General features: G+C 44.6%; 1 protein-coding gene and 1 long non-coding RNA gene across 3 annotated transcripts in view; one reads left to right on the forward strand and one right to left on the reverse strand.

The window, feature by feature from the left end:
* LOC309346271 overlaps positions 1-27996 on the reverse strand; it is a 172220-nt gene that overhangs the window by 89023 nt on the left and 55201 nt on the right. The gene's annotated exons all lie outside the window — the stretch shown is intronic.
* LOC309346071 (phospholipase A2 inhibitor NAI-like) lies at positions 3663-26663 on the forward strand. The gene is made up of 5 exons (XM_081869748.1): positions 3663-3793; positions 6153-6275; positions 14556-14708; positions 25524-25670; positions 26305-26663. The coding sequence occupies exons 1-5, from the start codon at positions 3742-3744 to the stop codon at positions 26460-26462; spliced, it is 633 nt and encodes a 210-aa protein (XP_081725874.1). The 5' UTR covers positions 3663-3741; the 3' UTR covers positions 26463-26663.

Below are 27996 nucleotides of genomic sequence, written 5' to 3' on the forward strand. Positions count from 1 at the left end.
ATTTGTGCTAATGTTAGATTTCCCTCAAGCTTCAACTGGCACAGCTTGCATCCTCCTGCTGAACCAGTCCAGCTGTTCCAGAACCCTGTTGTCGCAATGGCCAGCAAGATGCCTGTGCAAAGCCTCAAAGCAGGACTGGACAGCAACACCAGTTGGTTCCATCCCGTTCCCCCGCTTGTGATTCCCACCAACTGACATTCACAGGAATACTGTCTCCAACATTTGAGGAAGAACATGGCCAACTTGGTTAGTAGCCATTGTTAGCCTTATCCTCCATTATTTTCTTCTAATCCTCAATCAAACACATCCACGTTGCTGCCCATCTTTAGTTCCTGAGAGCAAATTCTAGAGTTTAACTATCTGCTATTTCAAGCAGCACTTTCTTCCATCTTTCTCAGATCTTCCAACATTCACTGGCATTGGCTGACCACAAATTCTAGTACTGTGAGAAAGGAATACAGTGGTGCCTCGCAAGACGAAATTAATCCGTTCCGTGAGGCTCTTCGTATAGCGTTTTTTTTGTCTTGCGAAGCAAGCCCATTGACAGTTTTGCGGATTAGCGCTATTAGCAGTTTAGCGGCTTTTAGCAGATCAGCTGATAAGCGGCTTAGCGGCTTAGGAAAAGGGGGGGAGGGGAAAAACCCGCAGGAATTTGCAAGACATTTCGTCTTGCGAAGCAAGCCCATAGGGAAATTCGTTTTGCGAAGCGCCTCCAAAACGGAAAACCCTTTCGTCTAGCGAGTGTTCCGTCTTGTGAGGCGTTCGTCATGCGGGGCACCACTGTAACAGCTTTTCTCTCTCCTGTTGCACTAAAGGCTTCCTGTGAATTGAAGGCTGACTAAACCTCAGATGTGTAGGGAGCTACAAGAATTGCCCCAATCAAAGGATCTCACTGCTTGAGGTGTAGCATAAGGGTTTGTGCACTCCTCGAGGCACTTTGGGCTCACATTGCTCAGGTATCTGTGGAAATAAACTTAAGCACCTTGAATGTGACCTGGAAGAAAATTGGCAACCAGTGCCACTATCTCAGAAACAGAGTGACACGTAGCCAGTAGCCTGCTGCTATGAGCACTCTGGCTGTTGTGTTCTGCACTAGCTGCAGCTTCTGGACCTGATACAAAGACAGCCCCACTGCATGCTGCCATAATCAAGTCTTGAAGTTACCAGTGCATGAACCCCTGTGTCCAGGCTGCCAAGCAACTGACCTATCTTCAAGACCCAGAAATCACTCATTCATAAGGCCTCCAGTTTTTCAAGGTTCAAGCTCAGTTTGTTGGCATCCAGGCACCAATCCAGAGTTTCACTCCAAAACTCCAATTGACTCTTCCTAACAGCTTCATATTGATGTTCAAGAGCCACTGCATACCCTCCAACATTCCTCAGATGAAAACATGGACATTTCTCACTCCACACAACTGACACTCCCCCCATTTGTGTCCCCCACCCCATGCCCCCACACAGCATTTTCTATCAGAGGAATGGCAAGTTCCACAGCCACATCACGAACAGGACACAACACGTACATCCTCCACTGACCTGAGAATACCCTATGGTCCCTGTTTTATTTTATTTCATGTTTGGTACATTTACGAAAGAAAAGCATGCACCAATAAATAAATTTTAGAAAGTGGCAACATTAGACACCAACATAAAAGATTTTTGGGGTAGAAGCGAAATCTAGACTCTTTGCACTCCCCCTCCATGCCTCCCAGGGAGGCCTTGCCCTCTGCTTGCCCCTCAGATGCAATGCATTATGTGGGGAAGGGCCTCGGTTGTAGCAGCCTCTCCTCCTTTACCTTTGCCATCTCTGCAAATTATAATAATAATAATAATTTAATAATAAATATATTATTGATACCCCGTCCATTTGGCTGGGTTTCCCCAGCCACTCTGGGTGGCTTCCAGCAGAATATTAAAATACAATTCTAAGGCTTTCACCATTCATTCTTCTTTTCAGGTTATTCTCACAACTTTCCACCTCTGAGCATAAAGATCCTTTGCCACTGTACCTGCATACATGAATACAGCTGCATATATAAACACAGTTTGGAATTTTGCTGACCAATATCACCTGCCAGAAGGGTTCTGGACTCTTGGAAAAGTCAGTTTGATTCCCCCCCCCCAAAAAAAAATTGACTTTCTATCTTTGACTTTCATCAGCATCACAAGTGAAACAAAAGCAAAGAACGTGGAGCTGTGCTTGTGTATATCCAGTCCCAGTAAAAGATAAGTCCCTTAAATCTGCAAGCTCCTCTGGACACAGACCTGCAATCCCCCCCACCTGCTCTTAACTCTGTTGTTGTTTAGTTGTGTCTGACTCTTTGTGACCCCCTGGACCAGAGCACCCCAGGCACTCCTGTCATCCACTGCCTCCCACAGTTTGGTCAAACTCATGCTGGTAGCTTTGAGAACACTGTCCAACCATATCAACCTCTGTCATCCCCTTCTCCTTGTGCCCTAAATCTTTCCCAGCATCAGGGTCTTTTCCAGGGAGTCTTCTCTTCTCATGAGGTGGCCAAAGTATTGGAGCCTCAGCTTCACGATCTGTCCTTCCAGTGAGAACTCAGGGCTGATTTCTTCAGAATGGATAGGTTTGATCTTTTTGCAGTCCATGGGACTCTCTTAACTCCAACCAACTTATTTTAAAGAGGAAGTGGACCAATTCTGTACCCCAAACAAGTGCATTTAATGGGACAGAGGAAATCTAGATCATGAGTCACTGTGCATTTTATTACTGTACAACAAAGGAAACTGGACAGACACTTGTCTCCCCTTACCAAAAATTAATAAGTTTGTGATTCTGACTATCAGAGAAATCTGGCAAATTTGTCTGGACTTCTGGAAATCTAATCCAATTTCACTGCTGAGCTTTGAATTCTGGAGTCACCTGATGGGGCTTCACTTCCTGGGTGGTGAAATTGATGGTGCCACAGGTTAAAGGGGGGGGCATGTCATTTGAGCTCTTGGAGGGGGGGAGATTGATTTACCCCAAATGCAACTGCATTTAATGGGAGTGAGGGGATCCGAGTCACTGTGCATTTTATTACTGTACCACAAGGGAAACTGTGGACAGACATTTGTCCCCCTTTCAAAAAAGTTCATGCTGTCAGAGAAAATGCCTTGGCTTCCAGAAACCTAATCCAATTTCAGTGCTGTAACCTGATGGGACTCATCTCCCCACATCCAGGATGGTGAAATTGACGCTGGCACAGATTAGGAGGGACGTGTCCTTGGAGTTATTGGAAGGGGGAAGAGATTGGTTTTCAACACTGTGCTTTAAATTATAGTATAGCATGATTAGAATTCTAAAAATTTGTGACACTGTCCTGAACCCATTGTTCCTGGGTGCTGTCAAAGTGATTCTTGCAATCTTCTATAAATTCCTCCAACTAAGCCTCAGTTCCTTGCTTGGCCCAGTGCTAACCTAATCCAATTTCAGTCCTGTAACCTGATGGGACTCATTTCCCCACATCCAGGGTTGAGAAATTGAGGCTGGAATAGATTAGGAGGGACGTGTCCTTGGATTTCTGGGAAGGGGGAAGAGATTTAATTAGTTTTCAACACTGTGCTTTACATTATAGTATAGCATGATCAGAATTCTAAAAAATTATGACACTGTCCTGAACCCATTGTTCCTGGGTGCTGGCAAAGTGCTCCTTGCAATCCTCTACAAATTCCTCCAACTAAGCTTTAGTTCCTTGCTTATTCTCGAACTCCTTCTTGGCTCTTCAGCTCTCAAGAATGATGAAGACACTCCTGATCTCCTGCCTCCTCTTGACCCTTCTGAATCCAGGTGAGCAGAACCACAGCTGGTGTGGTGTTCATCCTGTTTCCAGGAAGGAACTAAGTGGGGGGTCAGCCATTAAAGCAGGAGAAGAAAGGAACAAGGATTTGTGGTTCCTTTGAAAGGGAGAAGAATAAAGCATATGGTCAAGCTACAAGGGATCTTCAATCATAGATAGTTTCTGTAATGGTTGTAAGGGGGTTACTTGTGCGTAAATTGCCTTCAGTTTAGTTAGATTGCTTGGCCAACCATGCTTAGGCTGACAGCTCACCGTCCGTGACCTGCTAGTCACTTGCAGAATCCGTCAGTGGGCGTTTCTTGAACCTCTTCCAACATAAGAGCTGTTTGACGCCAAGTCTCCTCCTACTTTCCCTGCGCGGAACTCGTCTGCGCAAGTAAGGGGAAGGCAGGGGCGTGCCAGCGCTCTCTCCACTAGTCTCTGGTGAAGGGTCTTGGAGACCTGTCTCCAATTCCTCCATCTCCCTCTCTTCTCTACTGGTGTTACGCTGAATTCCTTCCCCCCTGCTGGTCCCCTCTCCGGCATCGCTCTGGAGCCCTGCCTCCGCCTCTCGCTTTGATGTCAGTTCGCTGACCGTTTCTTCCCAATGTTTATATTTGTTTTTATTTAACCAAATCCATACTGAGAGGTGCAGTATCCCCAAGTCCATTGGGGGAGCAATGGGGGCAGTTGCCCACTCTTGGATAAACCAGAATCCTAGGTTTCATCTACAACAAAGAGTATGTTTCTTGAACTTCTTTCCTGTTTGCTTACCTCATCGTCCACTCAAATTCTGCCCCTTCCTCCTGAAACTTTGTTCTCAATATTAAATCTTTATTTTACCAAATGCATACAGAGGTGTGGCATCCCCAAGTACATTGGGGGAGCAAAAGAGGCAGTAGTTCACTCTTCAATAAACCAGAGTCCTAGCATTTTTTAGGACTGAAGTTGTTGAGGTTTTTTCAGGATTTTACCCCAGGAAAATAAACTGCCACAGGGGCTGGATTAAACCGACCAGTGGGCCCCTGAAATGGACTTTGGCCATGCCTGATTTAAAGCAAAGAGTAAGTTGCTTACACTTGTAGAAACTTATGATAAGATAGGAGACAATGTATAGGCACAAATTTTCTCATATTTCGGAGCGGAATTATCTTGCCCCCACCCCATGCAATCTTTTAGTTTGCTGGTATTACACACCACCCCAATCTCTGAATGGAGTCAGGTTCCAGGGGTACCAGATGTGCTTACCAGAGTCTGTCATGTTTGCTGGTGCTGATGGGAGTTGTAGTACAACAACTTCAGGAGGGTTAAAGGTTACCCCACATCTTCTCTACTGGTCCTCTCCCTCAGACTGCAGGAGTCATCTTCAACAATCATTCTCTGGTCTATGCAAGGCCCACCCCTATTCACAGAGTTTAAGAACTACAGAAGGAATATATACTAGTTTCGAGAAACTAGTATTCAAATAGTGCTTCCAATGTTGCAGAAAAAATATATCAATTGAGGATGGTAACCATGTATTTATCTAGTTCACTTTTGAAGCTATCCAAGTCTCAAGCAGTACATGTGAAAAGGATCTAGGAGTCTTGGTTGACCACAAACTTGACATGAGCCAACAGTGTGATTCGGCAGCTAAAAAAGCCAATCCAATTCTGGGCTGCATCAATAGGAGTATAGCATCTAGATCAAGGGAAGTAATAGTGCCACTGTATTCTGCTCTGGTCAGACCTCACCTGTGTCCAGTTCTGGGCACCACAGTTCAAGAAGGACACTGACAAACTGGAACGTGTCCAGAGGAGGGCAACCAAAATGGTCAAAGGCCTGGAAACGATGCCTTATGAGGAACAGCTAAGGGAGCTGGGCATGTTTAGCCTGGAGAAGAGAAGGTTAAGGGGTGATATGATAGCCATGTTCAAATATATTAAAGGATGTCACATAGAGGAGGGAGAAAGGTTGTTTTCTGCTGCTCCAGAGAAGCGGACACGGAGCAATGGTTCCAAACTACAAGAAAGAAGATTCCACCTAAACATTAGAAAGAACTTCCTGACAGTAAGAGCTGTTCGACAGTTGAATTTGCTGCCAAGGAGTGTGGTGGAGTCTCCTTCTTTGGAGGTCTTTAAGCAGAGGCTTGACAACCATATGTCAGGAGTGCTCTGATGGTGTTTCCTGCTTGGCAGGGGGTTGGACTCGATGGCCCTTGTGGTCTCTGCCAACTCTATGATTCTATGATTCTAAGTTGGTGGCCTTTGCTGACTCTTGTAAGATGGAGTTTGTAGTAGAAAGTGTTGTGTTCATGTACCTTGACGCACAGACCTATTCTTCCTACACAGTTACTAAAGATTTCTAAACCCATTTTTCCCCTGTTTGCAGTGGCATCTCTGACATGTGAGTCTTGTTTCAATGAAGGAAAAGATTGCAGAAATTCCACCACTGAGGAGTGTGATGAGTCCAGTGACCAGTCCTGCATGTCTTCCCTTGGAGTTGGCAAACTGTGTAAGTGAAGAGAACTTTCAGCCTCTTTGATCACCAAAACGTAAACCCCCTGACTCACTTTCTAAGGCCATATCTTAGCCACAAGCCACAGAACATGACTTTTAATAAAGTAGTATTCTAGCCTCTGCATTGCCTGTAGGAGCAAGGAAGGAATTCAAGTCAGTTCATATTTAAAGGTGCGTTTACTCAACTGGCAGAGCAAAACAAAGCCATCCTTCAGAATCTGCCCTTCTCCCATTTTTGCAATCCAGTTGTCCAAATCAGTAGACAAATGCACATACTAGGGTAAAGTGTGCATATAAGAACCTAAACCAAGTCAATCAACAGTCACCTAATTCATAAGAAGAGCTAAAAATAAAGATAGAAAAGATGGATATAAGTAACAGCAACAAAACAAGCCAAACAATACCCCAACGCAAGTGTCGGTTCAGCAGCCTCAGCTTTTTTAGTTGGAGTCAGTCTGTCGGTTCCCATCTCCCAGGCCTGCAAGGCAGAGAGCTAGTCCGCCAGGATTCACAGCCAAGATGGTCAACAAATATCCCCCCGCCCTCCCCCCCCATCCCCTTGGGGAAAACCATGACTGCTTAAATCAGTATGACCCTGCAGATAGGGCCTAAGAGTGAAAATAACATTCACACTAAATGTTGATGGGGTGGGGGGGGGAGAGTTGGAAGCTGATATGAAAATGTGGAGAAATGAACTTAAAATAAGAAACCAAGAGAAACTGATACTGACATATTGCCCCTTCCTAATTGCCTGTGGTACATGCTCCCTTTATGAGCTCCAGCATCGACTCTCATTGGTCCACTTACAGGGAGGATTTACTTTAAATCAGTAAAAACAGTCAGTAAAACTTGATTTAAAACTTTTTTTTACATAAAAACTCATTCTTGCTGGTATAATCCTAATCTTTACAACTAGATGAAGGTTTCGTTTTTGGAATAATAAATTTTCAGAGTAGTTTTTAAAGTTATATCAAAAATTACTGATTTGGTTATACTATTAGAAAAACATTGACAGATAATTATAAATTTTTTGTGAGGTTTAATAAATTAACTGTTTATATTTGTACTTCTTTACTGCTGTATTTTATTGGAAGGAGAAAAAATAATCCTTTCATTAATAGCAATTTAAATAATTTATTTAACTAAAACAATAACATTATAGCATATGTATCCATGTTTGTTAACTGATGTGATTAAACGATTTTTTAAGAAAAACCTTAGAGGGAGTTATAGCACACATGAAAAGCTTAAAACAAATCATTATTTCCTGATGAGGATAGTCTTTGGACTATAATATAACTAAAATAGAAAACTATCTTTTGGGGGGGGAATCCTCCAAAAAACCAATTTAAATTTTAAAAATCTGATTTAGATAAAAAAATTCTGATTTAAATTTAATCTGATTATTTTGATTTTTTTAAATTGATTTTTATCCACTCTGTCATCCACCATGGCAGCCACAAAACTTATTTCATTCATTAATTGCTTCCCATGAAGCCTCCTGAACTGATCCCACTCAATAAGGAGAAGGGTGGTAGAAACCTCTGGACAGCCAAAGGTTCTCCTGTCCTGACACATTCAACAAATAGATAAAACTGGAGAACTCTCTTTCCGCTCCAAGCAGGGCCTGCTCAACACAATTGGATACCTGAGTCAAACCATGAAATGTTCCCCACCCCGCAGACCCGGAAGAAAGGGTGACAGAACATTAGGCCTGGGCGATTTATTGATATATCGCCCCAGGACCGGTATGAGGGGCAGACCGTGATGACAGCTTCACTCAGCAGTAAGTTGTTGGGGAAACCCCTCCGATCCTGAGTCCCTCTGCCTCCAGCACCCAGCATGCTGAGGAAAAACCTTAGAGGGAGTTATAGCACACATGAAAAGCTTTAAAAAATCCTTATTTCCTGATGAGGATAGTCTTTGGACTATAATATAACTTAAATAGAAAACTATCTTGGGGGGGGGGATCCTCCAAAAGCATTTTTAAAAAAACATAATTTAAATTTTTAAAAAATCTGATTTAAATAAAAAAACCTAATTTAAATTTAAAAAACTTATTATTTTGATTTTTTTAAATTGATTTTTATTCACTCTGTCAGCCACAAAACCTATTTCATTGATGAATTCCTTCCCATGAAACCTCCTGAACTGGTCCCACTCAATAAGGAGAAGGGTGGTAGAAACCTCTGGACAGCCAAAGGTTCTCCATTCCTGACTCACATTCAACAAATAGATAAAACTGGAGAAATCTCTTTCTGCTCCAAGCAGGGCCTGCTCAACACAATTGGATACCTGAGTCAAACCATGAAATGTTCCCCACCCCGCAGACCCGGAAGAAAGGGTGACTGAAGATTAGGCCTGGGCGATTTATTGATATATCACCCCAGGACCGGTATGAAGGGCAGACCGTGATGACAGCTTCACTCAGCAGTAAATCGGTGGGGGAAACCCTGCCTATTCTGAGTCCCTCTGCCTTCAGCAACCAGCACGCTGAGGAAAAACAAAACAAGCTGCAGCCTGGAGCTGGAGGCAGAGGGACTCAGGAGGGGTGGCAGCTTCATCAACGATGTGAAATCATCATTGTGGTCTGTCCCATATACTTGCACTGGGAGAAAAAAGCTGCATGGACAAGGCTTATACATCTTGTTCCTCCCTCCCTCCCTCCCTCCTTAAACTGCTTGGGTTAAGAGCACACCGCTGCCCTCGCCTCAGCCAAGCAGTTTTGTGGAAACCCCAACCTGCCACTGGCTCACATGAACAAGTAGTGGGGCGGGGGCTCTGTTAAATTGCTCCCCCTCCCTAGCTGCAAGAGCCCCACCCCCGCTCCTGCTTGCACACAAGTAGAAGCGGAATCTCAGCTGCTAAGCAGGGGAACTGCGAGCCATGTCACCCTTTCCTGTCGAGGGGGCATGGCTGCCCACCTCTCAGTGGAGAAGTTTGAAGGAGCCCCCACCTTGCGTGAGTCGACAGTGATGTGCAGGCTCCGGGCGGAGACAGCCTTGGCTGCCACCTGGCTGCCTTTTTCAGCACAGGAGAAAAGATGGAGCCCACTCTGCCAGTCAAAGGCTGCCAGGCAGTGCAGGCAGCCCTGCAAGGGATAATTAGGGTGGCTTTGCAGCCTGCGCTTTGCAAATGACCACCGCACAAGGAAAGAGGCAGTGTGCCTGCATGGGCACCAGCGAGGCGGAGGGAGCCTCAGAAAGGAGCTCCAAGGTGATATTTGCTAAAATGTATAGAACTTAAGATAAGGTATTTTGGAACTGTAAGGAGAAGGAAGGGAATTTCTTTCAAATGTGGTGGATGTGTCCTAAGATTAAAGTCTACTGGGATATAATATATAAAATACTTTTAGTAAAAAAAAAACAGAGGCTTTCTTATTAGCAATCATAGGTGAAGAAATTCCCCCCAAAAAGACATAAATATATTTATGTATGCTACCATGGCAGAAAGTGTTACGATATGGATGCAATGCAGCTGCAAAGTGCTAGCTTGAAAAGTAAACATGATGGGAATGTTGGGACTGCCCGTGGGAAACAGAGGGACAGTCAATTCCCAGTGCGATGCACCGGAATTAGCTCAGAGTGTAATTTGAGCTCTTCCATTTATTCCTGTCCAGGAAGTGCAGGAAGTGTTTGTCTCTACACTGCTGGAGCTTGAAGAGAGCGGTCACATTTTTTTGTAATGCTGCAAAGACAGAAATAAAGGCATGTAAATACGTTTCTGTCTATCTCTTTCCCCTGCCAGGGGGCAGGAAAGAGGGGGGGTGTTCTTCTCACGTTTGAAAAGAATCACCTATCGAGACCTCGCCTAGATCTTGCTGGGGAATGCAGCCAGGGAGGTCAACAGGGAATCATGCCGGGTGCCTGGGAGAGTTGCCAGTTTCTACTGATAAAGGCTTGATTTCCGACATCTGGTAGCACGGAGCCGATGGCATCGAAACATGAAAGCAGCTGAACAGGTTGATGGATCGTATTCATCCTCTGCAAGGAGATAAAGGAGTTTGTGGTAGCGTGAGGATGGAGGCTACAATGAACGGCTGAACACCGAAGCAGACGTTTTTGCTGATAAGCAAGGAGCAACGGAACCCCAAGGTATGCTGATTTATGGGCTAAAAGAGTGAACGCAGATTGATTCTTCTCTGGTTCACAAAAGCTGGTTTTTTTGGATAGAAAAACACTGTGAGAGAGCCACATTCTTCGCATTCTTGGGACTGATAACGGTTTGCTTCAAACCTGGAATGTCCAGTTGCTAAGCAATGAGACATCAGTCTTTTCAGCTACTTTGGAGATAGTTAGCTTGAAAAGAAAGTGGAAAGTTACTAGCCAACACGGCTGACAGTGTTAGAGGCTGGAAAAACACTGGGAAAACAGCGTTTGTTTTGTCTGCTATCTCACTGCTCTTGGAGGGACTTCCAAAGCAGCCTGCATTTAGCTGCCAGGTGCAAAGACTAAACAGCCAGCTATTGGAATTTACAGGCTCGAGAGTGAGAGCTGAGGCTTGAGATTGAGATGGCCTTGTTCTCTCAGAAGCTCCGAAAAGCTTGTGAAGCTGGAGTGAGAAGCAAGAGCCGAAGGTTGACTACCCCAGAAGGGGAGAGCCAAGATGACGCTGGCCAAATTCCTGAAAGCTTATCGAAAGCTGAGGAGAGCTTTGACCCCAAAAGGGGGAGTGAAGGAACTGTTGCTGCTGTTGCTGTTGCTGTTGCTGTTCCTGTTCTTGCTGCAATGGATGTTGCTGACAGGGGGAGTGAGGCTCAGAGTTATAGCGCCCCCACTGCCATTGCAAGGAAAGAGCAAGCTGAAGCTCTGAACATTGTTTGTTGTTACAATTGTGGACAGACTGGGCATCTTCAGGGGAATTGTAAGAAGCCACGTCAACAGAAAGGAGCTAAGAGGAGCTCTGTAAAGCCTGAGGTGTCAGGCAAAAGTCGTACCAAGTCCCAGATGAAACCTGCAAAGGCATTGCAGTCAACAAAAGCCGCATTTTCAACGGAAAACGCTTTTGTTTTGGACACTGGAGCGACGCAACACATGACATCGCGCCGAGGACTGTTTTCAACGTTTAAGAAGCAAAGCTTCACTGTGAAACAGGCCAATGGCCAGGAGCTGGAAGCGACTGGGTTTGGAACTGTGTATCTTGAAAGTCTGAACTTGACTATTAACAATGTGTATTTGGTTCCTGATTTAAAGTTCAATCTGCTGAGTGTTTCGCAGATCGCAAAGAAAGGACTGACTTTGTCCTATGATAGAGAAAGCTGCAAAATCTTCAAAGATGGAGAGCTGTATCTTTCCGCCAGAGAGAAAGATGGACTGTATTTGTTGACTTTTGATCAAAGTGATTGCATAAATTGTAATGCATCTGAATCTGACATGATTTCTCTTGCAGGTATGGCGAAGGACGTCCAGAAGGCGACCAAAGTTAACAGTGCATTTCAGCGAGTGTATGCTGATGTGATTGGTCCTCTAGCACCATCTAGAGGCAATGCAAGATATTATCTTGTGTGTGTGGATTATTTCACTCATTATGTGTGGATATACATATTGCAGAAACCACAAGAAGCCTTAGAAAGGTTTTAAGAGTTTTGTGACAAGGTTAAAACTGTTCATGATGCTAACATTGATTGTCTTTTCACAGATGAAAAGCCAGTTTTTCTTTTACAGGATTTTCAGGATTTCCTAGATAAGAAAGGCATAAGGCACAAGACTGCTGTTTCTGCAGGAGCATGGAACAAAAGTGTCTGTGTGCAAGTGAACAAAGAATTGCAAAATGGGATGAAGGCGCAATTACTGAGTTCACATTTGCCACATGAGTATTGGGCGGAATCATTATTGTGTTTTTGTTACTCTTGGTTGAGAAAGGTTTCAAAAGGTTTGGGATGTTCTCCTTTTGAAAAGCTATTTCACAGAAAACCTTCTGTAGCCCATTTTAAGGTTTTTGGGTCTCATGTTTTGACTGAAGATCCAGGTGGAGTAAAGAATGCCAGAGGCATCTTTGTGGGTTATGAAAAGGGTCTCTACAGAGTAATTTTGTCTGAATCTGGTCAGGTGATTCTCACAAAATTTCTAGAGAGTGCTCCTGAACAGGAGAGAGAAATTGTTCACACATTTCCCACTGAGGACAATTCAGATGATGATGATGATTTTACTGATTACAGTGGTACTGAGAATGACAGTGATAGCTCAAAGAGTTCAGTTGACACAGTCATTGAGAGGAAATCTCACACAATGGCTAGACCTTCACAGGTGGAGGATGAACCACTGTTTACTATTGGAACTGGTTCTCCAAAGAGTCCTGAGACTGAACCAGTGAGCAGAGAGGATCAGCACCTCATACGCAGGTCCGAGAGAGTTACAAAGGGTGTACCACCCAAGAGGTATTCAAAAGAGTTTGCTAACTCAGCTGTTGCATGTGTTACTATTGTTGACAACTCAAGACAGGTTGAAGCTGTGTCTAAGTCAGAGACAAAGACACAACAGGGAGTTGCTAAGCATAACACTACATTCCCTAGCCAAGGTAATGCAGATGCACTCGTTCCTTGGAAGTCAGACAACCAGAGAGGTACACTGGGGAAACCAGTGGTGGGTAGTTCCAAGGATGGAACTGAAACAACAGGGGAGTGTTATATGCATAACAACTGTTTGTTTCTTCTCTGAATCAATCTATTTTCGCAGCACACATTGATTCATATGGGGGAGTATGTTACGATATGGATGCAATGCAGCTGCAAAGTGCTAGCTGGAAAAGTAAACAACATGGGAATGTTGGGACTGCCCGTGGGAAACAGAGGGACAGTCAATTCACAGTGTGAAGCACTGGAATTAGCTCAGAGTGTAATTTGTTTTTTTTTTTTTATAAATATTTATTAAGGTTTTTTTAAAATATAAATGCACACATAAAACAATCTTACTTTTATAACAACAAATTCTTCACTTCTTTGGACTCCCTCACGTCCCCCTCTCCCATTTACATCATTAAAAAAAAATTTTTCCAAACAAATTATCAACTTGTTTACAATCTCATGTCCACACATTCCAATATGATTTAACACTTTTTCCAATAAAATTTTTATATTTTCTTTAGTCTCACTTATCATCAAATTTAAATCTAGTTTAGTGGTGGCCAGTTTTTTATAATCTAGCATCCTTCTTAACATTCAAACAAATTACAATGTTTTTGTAGATACATCTTGAATTTCTCCCAGTCTTCCTCCATCTTTTCTTCTCCCAGATCTCGGATTCTGCCAGTCATCTCGGCCAGTTGCATATAGTCTAGCTCAGAGTGTAATTTGAGCTCTTCTGTTTATTCCTGTCCAGGAAGTGCAGGAAGTGTTTGTCTCTACACTGCTGGAGCTTGAAGAGAGCAGTCACGTTTTTTTGTAATGCTGCAAAGACAGAAATAAAGGCATGTAAATACGTTTCTGTCTATCTCTTTCCCCTGCCAGGGGGCAGGAAAGAGGGGGGGTGTTCTTCTCACGTTTGAAAAGAATCGCCTATCGAGACCTCGGCTGGATCTTGCTGGGGAATGCAGCCAGGGAGGTCAACAGGGAATCATGCCGGGTGCCTGGGAGAGTTGCCAGTTTCTACTGATAAAGCCTTGATTTTCGACATCAAGGATACTTTTAGCCCAGAAATCTAGGCAGGAGGAACTTCCAACGTTGGAAGAATGACAGACAAAGATGATTGAATACGCTGAGCTGGAGAGACTGACAGGGGAAATCCGAAACCAGCAACACGAACTGTTTGAAAAGGACAGGTTATGATTTGATACCTGTCTTTTAAGTATGGAGATAAGGTAAGTAGGGTGATTTAGAGATGTGAAGATAAAAGTGATTGCAGATGAAAGTCAGGGAGGGGGGCGGGAGGAAGTCAAAGCTCAATTTGAGCAAAGATATATATGATGAAGAGATTTTATTTGGTTGTTATAAAGGAAAAAAGAAATATTAAAAAAGAAAAAGAAAGGAGCTCCAAGGTCCCTGCCACGAAAAACAGGGACATGGACTGCCGGTATGAGAGACTCAGTGTGCTGGGTGCTGGAGGCAGAAGTACTCAGGATAGGAGGGGTTTCCACCACCGATTTACTGCTGAGTGAAGCTGTCATCATGGTCTGCCCCTCATACCAAAGGCAGCAGCATCAGGCAATGCTTTTCTTGATGGTCAGATCCCCTGCCCCTCTGGATCCTGCCACATAAGATGACTATCAATCCTTTCCTCATGGGTGGGCCAGCCCTATCTCCAGGTCTAGTTATTTCCTTTTTCATTTCTTTCTTTTATAGCACTTTTGGGGTCAAATGTGGTTCTCAAGTCCTGCATCGATACAGAGTTGTGTGACGCAGACTATTCCAGTGCCTCCATAACCTCATCACTGTACATCCTCAACAAGATCTCCTGCTGCAAGACAGATATGTGCAACAGTGGACCTCCTGAAAGTAAGTATCATCTTCAAGAAATATGGTCTCACAAAACTCAAGTAATGAGAGAGGTCAAAGAAAGACAAACAAGTTTTGAGCAGTATCCTGATGTCAGGGACTGGCTAGACAAGGAGGAGTGGTGGCAGCCAGTCACTCCAGGAGGCGCCTGAGGGTGACGCTAGGAAAGAACATTTCAAACCTGATTCAGACTGGTGGGACAGGGAGGAACCATTGACAGAGGGAACGAGCAGGAAAGCATTGGAGCCATAGTATGGGGGTGGCGGGAACTAATAGAACAAAACCCAAAATCACAGTAAGATTACCTGAACAACATACAGCATCTATTAGCAAAAAATTACAAGGAAGCATCACAGTTTTACCTTAGTCCTAGAAAACCCCTCCCATAATGTTATTCACAGTTCCTCTCCTGCAGCAGCTTCTGGTATGTACTTCCTTTGCTTTCCTCCCGCTCACCATTTTAGCCTAAAAAAAATTCAGTTAAATAGGTTATGTTGAGAGATGGTTCCTGGCCCCTGGCCACTCAGCAAGTGTCATGGCTACAGTGGAATTTGAACCCTGGTCTCCTAGATTCTAGTCCAGCCCCCTAACCACTACAAGTCACTGGCTCATTGGTTTCCCAGAGTTCTAGCCCCCAAACCTAGACCAACCCACTTTCTTTGATGCATTTGCATTTGTAGAGATATTTTTAGCGGGAGAGGCATCTGTCCTTCTTGTGTGGGAGGGAATTGATTTCTTTGAGGTTTGCATTCAGGGAATTGATATCTTCCGGTTATAGCAAATGCTAATAAAGATCTATTAGATGCAATGGACTCCAGTGATGCTTAATTACATATTATAGAGGAACACTAACCCAGAGGAGAAGATGGTGAAATGCAAACAGGGGACACAGAAAGGGCAGAACTCCTCAATGCCTTCTTTGCCTCAGTCTTCTCCGATAAGGAAAACAATGCCCGACCTGAAGAATTTGGAGCAAATGATTCAGCAGAGGTAACACAGCCCAGAATAACTAAGGAGATAGTACAAGAATACTTGGCTAGTTTAGATGTATTCAAGTCTCCAGGGCCAGATGAACTGCATCCAAGAGTATTAAAAGAACTGGCAGATGTGATCTCAGAACCACTGGCAGTCATCTTTGAGAATTCCTGGAGAACAGGCGAAGTCCCGGCAGACTGGAGGAGGGCAAATGTTGTCCCTATTTTCAAAAAGGAGAAAAAAGAGAGGACCCAAATAATTACCGCCCAGTCAGTCTGACATCAATACCAGGGAAGATTCTGGAGCAGATCATTAAGCAAACAGTCTGTGAGCACCTAGAAAGGAATACTGTGATCACCAATAGTCAGCATGGATTTCTGAAAAATAAGTCATGTCAGACTAACCTGATCTCGTTTTTTGGCAGAATTACAAGCCTGGTAGATGAAGGGAACGCAGTGGATGTAGCCTGCCTTGATTTCAGCAAGGCATTTGACAAGGTGCCCCATGATATTCTTGTAAAGAAGCTGGTAAAATGCGGTCTTGACTATGCTACCACTCAGTGGATTTGTAACTGGCTGACTGACCGAACCCAAAGGGTGCTCATCAATGGTTCCTCTTCATCCTGGAGAAGAGTGACTAGTGGGGTGCCACAGGGTTCTGTCTTGGGCCCAGTCTTTACCATCGACTTGGATGATGGACTCAAGGGCATCCTGATCAAATTTGCAGATGACACCAAACTGGGAGGGGTGGCTAACACCCCAGAGGACAGGATCACACTTCAAAACGACCTTGACAGATTAGAGAACTGGGCCAAAACAAACAAGATGAATTTTAATAGGGAGAAATGTAAAGTATTGCACTTGGGCAAAAAAAATGAGAGGCACAAATACAAGATGGGTGACACCTGGCTTGAGAGCAGTACACGTGAAAATTATCTAGGAGTCTTGGTTGACCACAAACTTGACATGAGCCATCAGTGTGACGCAGCAGCTAAAAAAGCCAATGCAATTCTGGGCTGCATCAATAGGAGTATAGCATCTAGATCAAGGGAAGTAATAGTGCCACTGTATTCTGCTCTGGTCTGACCTCATCTGTGTCCAGTTCTGGGCACCACAGTTCAAGAAGGACACTGACAAACTGGAACGTGTCCAGAGGAGGGCAACCAAAATGGTCAAAGGCCTGGAAACAATGCCTTATGAGGAACGGCTAAGGGAGCTGGGCATGTTTAGCCTGGAGAAGAGGAGGTTAAGGGGTGATATGATAGCCATGTTCAAATATATAAAGGGATGTCACATAGAGGAGGGAGAAAGGTTGTTTTCTGCTGCTCCAGAGAAGCGGACACGGAGCAATGGTTCCAAACTACAAGAAAGAAGATTCCACCTAAACATTAGGAAGAACTTCCTGAAAGTAAGAGCTGTTCGACAGTGGAATTTGCTGCCAAAGAGTGCGGTGGAGTCTCCTTCTTTGGAGGTCTTTAAGCAGAGGCTTGACAACCATATGTCAGGAGTGCTCTGATGGTGTTTCCTGCTTGGCAGGGAGTTGGAGTCGATGGCCCTTGTGGTCTCTTCCAACTCTATGATTCTATGATTCTAACCCCAAACCTGAAAGCTGCACTCAGCTGGAGCGTGGCTTGGTGAGCTACCATGAATTGCATACTGAGAACCTCAGGTGCAGAGGAAGATAGGAATAACAGCACACCAGGCAGTGCGACTGGTAAGGCAGTATCATTATTCTTCTTCTTTCATGATCACTCGTAGCCAAGTCTTTCATAAACACAGTTTTAACGATGAGTCCGTAAGTGACTGTGGAGGCCAATTCTGGAACCACACGTCCTTCCACAGTGGAGACATTGGTTTCTGGGCGGGAGTTGATCATGGTGTGGATTTGCCAAGCATGCCTTCCTCTTAGCACGTTTCTCCCTTACATCCTGAGTTCGAGTGTCTTCAAAGCCCATGACACCTTTGGTAAAGGCTGTTCTCCAATTGAAGTGCTCGCAGGCCAGGGCTTCCCTGTTGTCGGTGTTTAAACTTCATTTTAAAAGATTTGCCTTGAGACAGTCTTTAAACCTCTTTTCCTGACCACCAGCATTACGCTTTCCATTTTTAAGTTCAGAATAGAGTAGTTACCTTGGAAGACGATCATCAGGCATCTGCACAGCATGACCAGTCCAACGAAGATGATGTTGAAGAATCATTGCTTCAACACTGGTGATATTTGCTTCTTCCAGTACACTGATATCAGTTCGCCTGTCTTCCCAAGTGATGTGTAAAAATTTTCAGAGACACCGTTGATGAAATATTTCGAGGAGTTGGAGAAGGTGTTTATACGTGGTGCATGTTTCACAAGCATACAGTAAGGTTGGTAGTACAACAAGCATTTTGGTTTCCCTGTGAATGTCCCGGTCCTCAAACACTCTGCACTTCAATCGACAGAAAGCTGCACTCGCAGAGCTCAGGGATGCTGGATTTTGGCATAAGTGTTATCCCTTGTGGAAAGATAACTGCCTAGGTAGGAGAAGTGATTGACATTTTCCAACGTTACACCACTGAGTTGGATTTGTGGAGCTGCAGAGGGGTTATTTTGTGCTTGTTGGTGCAGTACTTTTTTTTTTTCTTTTTTTTTTTTTTTTTTTGGATGTTGAGCGACAGGCCAAACTTTTCGTAAGCTTCTGGGAAGATATTTAGGATGGTTTGGAGGTCATCCTGTGAGTGTGCACACACTACGTTGTCATTAGCATACTGAAGCTCTATGATGAAAGTTACTGTAACCTTACTCTTTGCTTTCAGCCTGCTCAGATTGAAGAACTTTCCATCTGTTCAATATATGATTTCTACTCCAGTGGGGAGTTTTCCTTTGACAAAGTGTAGGATCATGGCAATGAAAATAAAGACTAGAGTTGAGGCAATAACACAACCCTGTTTAACACCTGATCCCACTGTGAATGGTTCACTTTGAAAGCCATTGTTATCTGTGATTGTTGCTGTCATATTATCATGGAGGAGTCGGATGATGTTTACAAATTTATCTGGGCAGCCAATTCTCAGAAGGACAGTCCATTACGATTTACAGTGTCTAAAGCCTTAGGTCAAAAAACGACATATACGGGGGTTGGTTTTGATCTCTGCATTTTTCTTGAAGCTGTTGAGCAGTGAAAATTATGTCCACTGTCCCCCTAGAAGGCCAAAAACCATTTTAGGAATCAGGTCAGGAACGGTCACCTCAGATATTGTTAAGAGATGGTTTGCTAAGATCCTTGCAAAAACTTTGCCACCTGCAGCTAATAGAGAGCTGCCTCGATAGTTTCCGCAATCAGTTCTGTCACCTTTTTTAAAAAAAAAATTGATAATTTTGGCATCCTTAAAGTCTGCTGGGATCTCTTCTCTCTCCCGGATTTTTTTGATGAGCTTGTGAAGTTATTGTGTAAGAATTTGTGAGAGGACCTCAGCAGCTACGGGGGAGTTGCGCTTAAGGAGATGTTGGTAATGTTCTTTCCAGCACAGTGCAATAGCTTCTTTATCTTTTAGACGTGTGATACTATCTGCTGAGCGTAGGGGGCATATGCCATGATTTATTCGCCCATAGATGGTCTTTGTGGCTTGGTTCACAGACTGCAATAATGGATGTTTTTAGCTTGGTCCAGTGTTCCTTGATGTTATCAGGGAATTCTGAAAGCAGATGGCCCTTAAGTCATTTGGAAGCAATCCCACTTAACGGGATCTTGGATGTTCATTTTGCGCCTTGTTTTCCTTCCTTGAAGCCTGCGTTAAGGTATAATATTGATAGCCATTGTGGAGCGTATTAGTCAGTGATCTGTCCAGCAGTCGTCGGCACTCGCCTAGCTCTGGTAAGGAGCAGATCACGGTGATCTTTAGCACAGACAATAACATAGTCTAAGACATCAGCAGACAACCTAAGGACCATGGGCCGGATGTGGCCCAATCACCTTCTCAATCCGTGGACGGTCCAGAAATCAGCGTGTTTTTACATGAGTAGAATGTGTCCTTTTATTTAAAATGCTTCTCTGGGTTATTTGTATGGCCTGCCTGGTGTTTTGACATGAACAGAATGTATGCCTTTATTTAAAATGCATCTCTGGGTTATTTGTGGGGCATAGGAATTCGGTCGTATTTTTTTTTCAAAATTTAGTCTGGCCCACCAAATGGTCTGAGGGACGGTGGACCAGCCCATGGCTGAAAAAGGTTGCTGACCCCTGGTCTAAGAGGTGCCAGAGTGTGTTGGTAGTAACAAGGTTGTGCGCTGCACATATCGTCAAAAGTAAGATTCTGTTCTGGTTGCTGTTGCCAATTCCTTCTTTCCCAATAGTCCCAGGCCACCGATTGAAATCTCGCCCAACTCCTGCATTAAAATCACCCAGGAGGATGAGTTTATCTTCCTTAGGCATCTCTGATAGAACGGTATCCAGCTGAGAGTAAAAATTTTCTTTAATGTCTTCATCGGCATCCAGTGTTGGTGCATAAGCGCTTATAAGAGTAGCCTGTTGGTTTTTGGTGTGCTTTATTCAAAGGGTTGAGAATCACTCATTAATGCTGGTAGGGACTTCTGACAGGAGCTTCACAAGATCATTTTTGATAGCGAAGCCTACTCCATGTATCCAAAGTTCTTCTTCAGATAGACCTTTCCAGAATAAAGTGTAGTCTCCTTTTTCTTCCTTCAGTTGTCCCTCACCTGCTCTTTGAGTCTCTTGAAGCGCTGCAATATTGATGTCAAAACATTGCAGCTCTCTTGCAATGATGGCAGTTTTGCATTCAGAACACTCACTATCTGTGTTATCTGACAACGTCTGTATATTCCATGTTCCAAAATTCATTTGTGTTTTACAACCGCTAGGTGGTGACCCCACTGGGCGAGGTCATCCAGTCAGGGGGAAAGGGAGGCAGACTATGTTTAGGGCACCTTTTCTAGCCCCTCCCCCTTTCCAGGGTGAGCAGAGTGGATCCTAAAAAGGGCTGCTCAGTCATGGATACAGCTTCTGAGCTGCTCAACTGCCTCATTCCTTGGGTCAGAGTGACTGAATCAGTATGCACCGCCCATGTGCTGGTTCATGAGTAGGGGCTTCCAGATTTCATGATCCTGCCCCTGTTACCATTTGCAGATCGCCAGGGGACTTTTGGGGTTTGAGTTTGGGATGGGTTTTTGGAAGACACCAGTACGTGAATTTGTTTTATGTGTGTAGATCAGTGCATGCTGACCAAGGTACAATCTTCGCAGTAGGGCTCTGTTCCGATGGCATGAGTAGTCACAATGAACCGGTAGATTCCTGTCTGCTGCAGCCCTTATCCACCTTCACAGCCGTTGTAACATACCGCTTGTTATCATCCGCCTGTTCTGCCGTTGAGGACTTTTTGGATCATTCTTTGGCTTCACTCACTCAAGTCATAGGAACATGCAAACCCATTCACCAGAACAAGGTGGTGATCCAGTGGGTGATAAGGCAGTATGATACCTCTGGATTGGCCAGGCCTTCTACAAACTGCTGAGATAAGATGGCGCCCGGCACACTTCCCCTGTGCTGGAGTGAGACACTGCACCTGCTTTTAGCAGTAGCTGCTCAAAGAGGGGACCAAGTGCACCACTTTGATGTGGATGTGACTTATTTGAACTCGGATCTGAAGGAGGATCTGTACATGTTACCTCCTCCAGGGTTTGAGGGCAATAAGCCAGGTGTTGTGTGGAAGCTACACAAGTCAATTTATGGTTTGAAACAGTCAGCCAGAAATTGGAACATGTGCCTGAATGAAGCTCTGGAAAGTTTGGGTTTCCGGAAGAGTCTTGCAGACAGTTGCCTGTACCTGAAGGGGTCAGGAGAGACACAAGAAGCAATTCTGGTGTTCATAGATGATATTCTGTATGTGGCACAGACAGGTAGAAAGGTGCAAGGTTTTGCCAAAGAGCTTGGTAAGAAGTTTAAGCTCAAAAACCTTGGTCCCGTTCAGGTTTATCTAGGCATTGGGATAGACAGGTCTGAGAATGTGGGTTTCTTGCTCAGTCAGAAAGGCAAGATTGAGCAGTTGCTTGAGAAGTTCCGGATGTCTGACTGTGCAGGGGTCAGAACACCCATGGAGACCAACTTCGTGAAGGACTGTCAGCTTGGGGAGCGTTCTGAGTTCCAAAACCCTGAGGTGTTTCAGTCAGCGCTAGGGAGTCTGTTGTATCTCTCTCAGTGGAGCAGACCAGACATAGGGTTTGCTGTGAATCTGCTCAGCAGGGAGGCTACAAAGCCCAGTGTGAACACCTGGCAAGGCATCAAGAGAGTGTTGAGGTATTTGCAGGATACCAAAGAGTTTTGCCTCACGTTGTCAGCTGAAGGTGACGCACGGCTTACGTGCTGGAGTGACAGCGATTGGGCATCTCTTGGGGACAGGAAGTCTGTATTTAAATCGATTTTAGTATTTGCAGCATCCACTTTCGCATTTGTCGCATCTACCTTCTTATTAAGCTGCTCCAAAGATTCATTTATCTTACTTAATGCAAGTGCTAGAGCTTCTTCTGATGACATTCCTCTTGGTTTGGATTGTGTTGGTACAGCTGCAGGTGAGGCAGAAGGACCAGATGCTCTTCACTGCCAAGACTTCCCAGATCTTGTTGTTTTGTCTGGGAGTGACGAATCTACTTTTTCTTTCCCATCTGCCATAACACTTAAAAAGTCCAAGGTCAGTCCCACAGTCAAACAGTTCTATCTTACAAGTGGAAAATTCCCCTGATTCAACTCTTGTAACAGTTTCAGAAACTTCCTCTAGGGGGAAACAGTTGCTATCTGTACTTGTATTAATCCAAAATGGCGCCTTTTAAAACACAGCTTGAGCAAGAAAGTTAGTTTCAATTTTCAGTTACTTTTCCTCCTTTTTAAGATCAGAGGGGGACAGCTAAAAACAATGTATCTCTCTTACTCAGCTAGCTGTCAGTGGATGGTCTATTCACAGTCAATGCGCATTTCAAAGTACGGCAGTCTTATTGTCCTATTGGCAGCTTGTTCCCAGGTTCTGAGCAGTGGAATTTTAGCTTCTTTCCCTCTCTCTTGCAGGTATATATGGTCCAAATCTCCCCCCCCCTTCTCCTGCTTCCAAGGGGGGGATTCACTATTTTTTGGTGGTGAAAAATTAGTCCTTTCCGATTGGCTTTCCAAGACTTTAGCTTGCAGCCTCTTTGCTTTGATCTATTTACAAAAGCGGAAGGCGGACTTCCTGTTTATGCCTCCCCGCTTCAGTACCAAATTAAGTCTTTTCTTTTTTTCTTTAAAAGTTTCCAATTTGTTCTACTCATGGGTAGTTGCTTTTAGAATCAAATTGTCCACAGGAAAAATTCAGCGCTCTCCAGCAACGGCTGTGCGGCTTCGCTCCGTGGAAAAAGCAGTCGATTCACAGCACCGCACTGCTCACCCCACTTCGCTCCGGAGCAAAAGGACTAATTTTTCAACACCAAAAAATAGTGAATCCCCCCCCCCCTGCTACCGGCAGGGCACCCTGCGCCAGCTTGGCCCTCTCTGAGACGGCGTTCTTCCTCATCACATAAACGCCCAGTCACATACTGCAGAGTAAGATCCACTGGATTCATCGATTCCAAAGTTAGACACAAATTGTCATAACTTTTGTCCAGAGAGCTGAGCAAAATATAAACTTTCAGTTCCTCAGTAAAGTTGACTTGCAACAGTCTCAGCTTGTTGAAAACAGAGAGCATCTTAGTCACATGCTGTCTGATGCTATCACCAGGACGCAGCTTCAGCTCAAACAAGCTTCTGGTGGTGTGGATCTTTGCCCCAGCTGTGGTCCTGTGGTGCACTCTCTCTAGTGCCTGGTAGGCCTCCTGGGCAGTCTCAAGACCCTCCACCAAAGGTAGCTGTGAGCCCTCCAAACTGAGCACTGTGGCTCCTAGGGCTTTCTGGTCTTTCCTCTGTGAGGCATGGGCAGCTGCAGCAACCGCTGCTGCAGTTCCAGCTGGAGCTTGCAGTGGGGGCCCTTGGGTCACCTCCCACAGACCCTTGGCTACCAGCCAGGCCTTCAGCTTCCTTGACCACTCCTCCCAGTTGCTCCCATTTAATTTTTCAAAAGGGACTGAGAATGACCCCTGGCCATCTGCCATCTTCTCCCCCGGGGCTGAGCCTACTCACGTCACCAGCAGCTCCTCTTGGCACCCGGTCCTGAAGATGAGATCCTCCCCAGCAAACTTCGCTGCCTCAAACATTAGGCAGGAGCTCCAGCTGGCTTCTCCCACACACACAGGCACGACGTGGCAACAGCTTCCAAAGCTTGGCTGGTTCCATGACCTGCTGAGATAAGATGGCGCCCGGCACACTTCCCCTGTGCCGATGGACGCCTGTGCCGATAGAAAAAACTTGAGCTCTCTTTGCAGCTCTTAGCAGAGATCTGCAGTGGCAGAAAATGTTGCCTTGTGTGTGGATAATAAATCAGACTGTTTGCAGGCTTCTTGCTAATCTCTAACAGCGTTTAATGAGAAGACAAACATCATAAATCAGCCCAGCGAGAGAGCAGGCATTCTTTCCTCTCTCAGCCAAAAATGAAAGGAACTCACACACAAAGATTCCCGTATGTGAACATAACCTCGCCTCAGAATGTGAGATGTCACACAGAACTGTTTAACCCTGTAAGTTCTGATTCTCCTCACAAAAACATCTGCAACGTGGGCTTCTGCCTTCACCAACAGAACAGTGCTTTCTAAGAGGATATCTGCATTATTAAATAACATACTAAAAGAAAAACTGCACATAGAACAAAACCAAAAACCATGTATCAATAACAAGATTACTTGAACAACATGCAGCATTCATGAGCAAAAATTACAAGGGAGCTTCACAGTTTTACCTTAGTCCTAGAAACATTCCTTGTGTGATGTTACTCACAGTCCCTCTCCTGCAGCACCTTCTGATATTTACATCCCTACTCTTTTGTCCAAAGAGCTTGAGGTGGCATTTCTGGCTCTCCTGCTCACCATTTTAGCCTCAAACACCCATGTGAAATAAGTCAGGCTAAGGGGCAGTGTCTAGCCCCAGGTCACCCAGAAAGTGTCATGGCTCAAGTACAGATTTGAACTCTGGTCTCCTCCCACCCTTGTTCCTGATGTAGATGTTCACATTCCCTTGCTCCTGATGAAGACCTTCACTCACCTGTCGCTTCTTGGTGGGAGGCGGCACCATTTTGTGGTTCGCCTTAGTATTCCCAACACCCTGGGGTATGTTTTTATTGTAAACACTATAACAACACTAGGACCAAGAATTCTGGGAGTGGTAGTTTCTTAAGGGTGCTGAGAGTTAATTGGGAAACCCCAATTCCCCTCACAGAGCTATGGATTAACAAACAAACCCCACACAATAGTTCTTATTAGCTACCATTTCTTCTTAGGTGAAATAATTCTTTTGCCAAAACTAAGCACATATTTTCCAGAAGTGAGTTTTTAAGGATAAAACTACTAAAAGCTTTATTTCTCTTTCCCGCTCTCATGAAGAGGGCCATTTTGTAGACTTTTATCATCATTTGTGTCCATTCGTAGCTACCATTTTATCTCTCAGAATGCCGCCCAATGCTGCTCAGTGCTAAGCCAAGTTGCTTAAAGTGGTATCCCTTTGCTTGAAATGTATGCTGTGAATGTGGCCCCAGTCAGAAATCTCTTGCACCATGCCTTAATGTAGCCCTGGATGAATGGAGCATGGCTGAAGCACACCGCTTGGAGAAGTGTTGGAAGGTGGTATGCATCCATCTTGGAAGGGGAAGCACAATTCCCACCCCTCACATACAGCAAGTTGTGGTTTGCATCTGCAAAAGAAATACATTGACTAACTGCAATGTTTGTGTGGTGATTGTTTTCCAGTGCCTGAGAGTGAGACGAGGGAGCTCAATGGGCTGAAGTGCCCGAGTTGCCTCACCATCTCTTCAGACGAGTGTGAGGGCAATAAGACCGTCAGCTGCAGAAATGAGGAGGATCAATGCTTGTACGCTGGGGGTCTTGTGAAGTTCGGTGAGTCTTGTATAATGGACTGCAACTAGGGCCCCGTCTTTGAGGAAGTATCATGCTACTTTGAGCAGTCATGGTTTCTGCTAAAAGATGCTAGGATACATTGTTTATTAAGGGTGCTGAAAGTTATTAGGAGATCCACGTTGCCCTCACAGTGTGTCTGGGATGGGCAGGAGCCCAAGGAGGAGGGATGTGTGGACAGGGAGGTGGGAGGAGGAGAATACAGGGAAGGGCTAGTGATTTCTGGGGTTCTTGCCTGGAACCCTGTGCCAGTTTATTCCATTTTTTCCCCAGCAGTACCTTAAATGCCTATTCATATAGGGACATGCTCTATTCCCTTTTGCTGTTCATTCGATTGAGTTTTAAATGTTTTAATGGTTTTAACTGCTTTTATTGCTAATGTAAATATTTCTTGTAAACCCCTAGCAGTTTTTACTGCAAGCAAGCGGTATATAGTTTTTGTTAAATAAAAATACATCTTAAAATTTGCACTTTAAATTGGAGGGGGCAGGATGGAGACCCACAGGCCCAGGAGCCAAAGGCATTCCTCTAGGACTCTCTGTCTTTCTCTGGCCCTTCTGTTTGAGGGAGAGGGTTTTGGAATTCAAAAATATGTATGTGGTTTTTTTCCCAACAGGGGAAACCACGCTGACTGGTGCTCTCCGAGGCTGTGCAACAGCTAGTATGTGTGACTACGGTCAGGGGATGCTGGTGACTTATCTTAAATCATTGGGATATGAGATCACTCAATTAGAGTGCACTGAAGCAACGGACAATGATGCCAATGAGCTGTAGCTGAGGGAAGGCAAACCTCCACCGCCCAAAAGAACCCACCATTTATGGAAATTGGCGGCCTAGTGGTTGAAGCAGGGGTGGTCTCAGCCTGAGGACTCCCAGGCTTTCTTTCCAGAAGTCTAGAAGCTCCTCCTCAAAGACAGGCTGTATTTGACTTTCATGTGCAAATGAAGTCATTGAATCATGTCCAAAATAAATATATATGGCAAATAATGTGTGTTGTATCATTTATCCAAATGCAACATTTGTTGGGGGAAATAATAGTGCTTCGAGATGGGAGCTAGATTTCAGGTTTGAAATCCCTGGCCAGCCTTCCATGTCAAATTTTTATTGTGTCCACTTTGGGCTCCCTTGTTGTCAGGGGTAGTGCATCCCATTTCACCACAGCAGCCATGCTCCGTAACCCCCACCAAAGCATCCCTTTCCACTTTGAGGCAATCAAGATTTGTGCTAATGTTAGATTTCCCTCAAGCTTCAACTGGCACAGCTTCCATCAGCCTGCTGAACCAGTCCAGCTGTTCCAGAACCCTGTTGTCCCAATGGCCAGCAAGATGCCTGTGCAAATCCTCAAAGCAGGACTGGACAGCAACACCAGTTGGTCCCATCCTGTCCCCCCGCTTGTGATTCCCACCAACTGACATTCACAGGAATACTGTCTCCAACACTTGAGGAAGAACATAGCCAACTTGGTTAGTAGCCATTGTTAGCCTTATCCTCCATTATTTTCTTCTAATCCTCAATCAAACACATCCCAGTTGCTGCCCATCTTTACTTCCTGAGAGCAAATTCCAGAGTTTAACTATCTGCTATTTCAAGCAGCACTTTCTTCCATCTTTCTCAGATCTTCCAACATTCACTGCCATTGGCTGCCCACAAATTCTAGTGTTATGAAAAAGGAATAAAGGCTTCCTATGAATTGAAGGCTGACTAAACCTCAGATGTGTAGGGAGCTACAAGAATTGCCCCAATCAAAGGATCTCACTGCTTGAGGTGTAGCATAAGGGATTGCATACTCCTCGAGGCACCTTGGGCTCACATTGCTCAGGGATCTGTGGAAATAAACATAAGCACCTTGAATGTGACCTGGAAGAAAACTGGCAACCAGTGCCACTATCTCAGCAAAAGAGGGACACATGGCCAGATTTTTTTTTGAAAGTGGCCATTATGTGGAGAAGGGCCTCAGCTGTAGAAACCTCTCCTCCTTTACCTTTGCCATCTCTGCAAATAATAATAATAATAATTTAATAATAAATATATTATTTATACTCCGCCCATCTGGCTGGGTTTCCCCAGTCACTCTGGGTGGCTTCCAGCAGAATATTAAAATCCAATTCTAATGCTTTCACCATTCATTCTTCTTTTCAGGTTATTCTCACAACCTTCCACCTCTGAGCATAAAGATCCTTTGCCACTGTACCTGCATACATGAATACAGCTGGATACATAAACAGAGTTGGAATTTTGCTGACCAATATCCCCTGCCAGAAGGGTTCTGGACTCGTGGAAAAGTCAGTTTGATTTCCCCCCCCCATTA

This window comes from Podarcis erhardii (genome assembly GCF_964252035.2).
Source record: "Podarcis erhardii genome assembly, chromosome: 7".
NCBI lineage: Eukaryota > Metazoa > Chordata > Lepidosauria > Squamata > Lacertidae > Podarcis > Podarcis erhardii.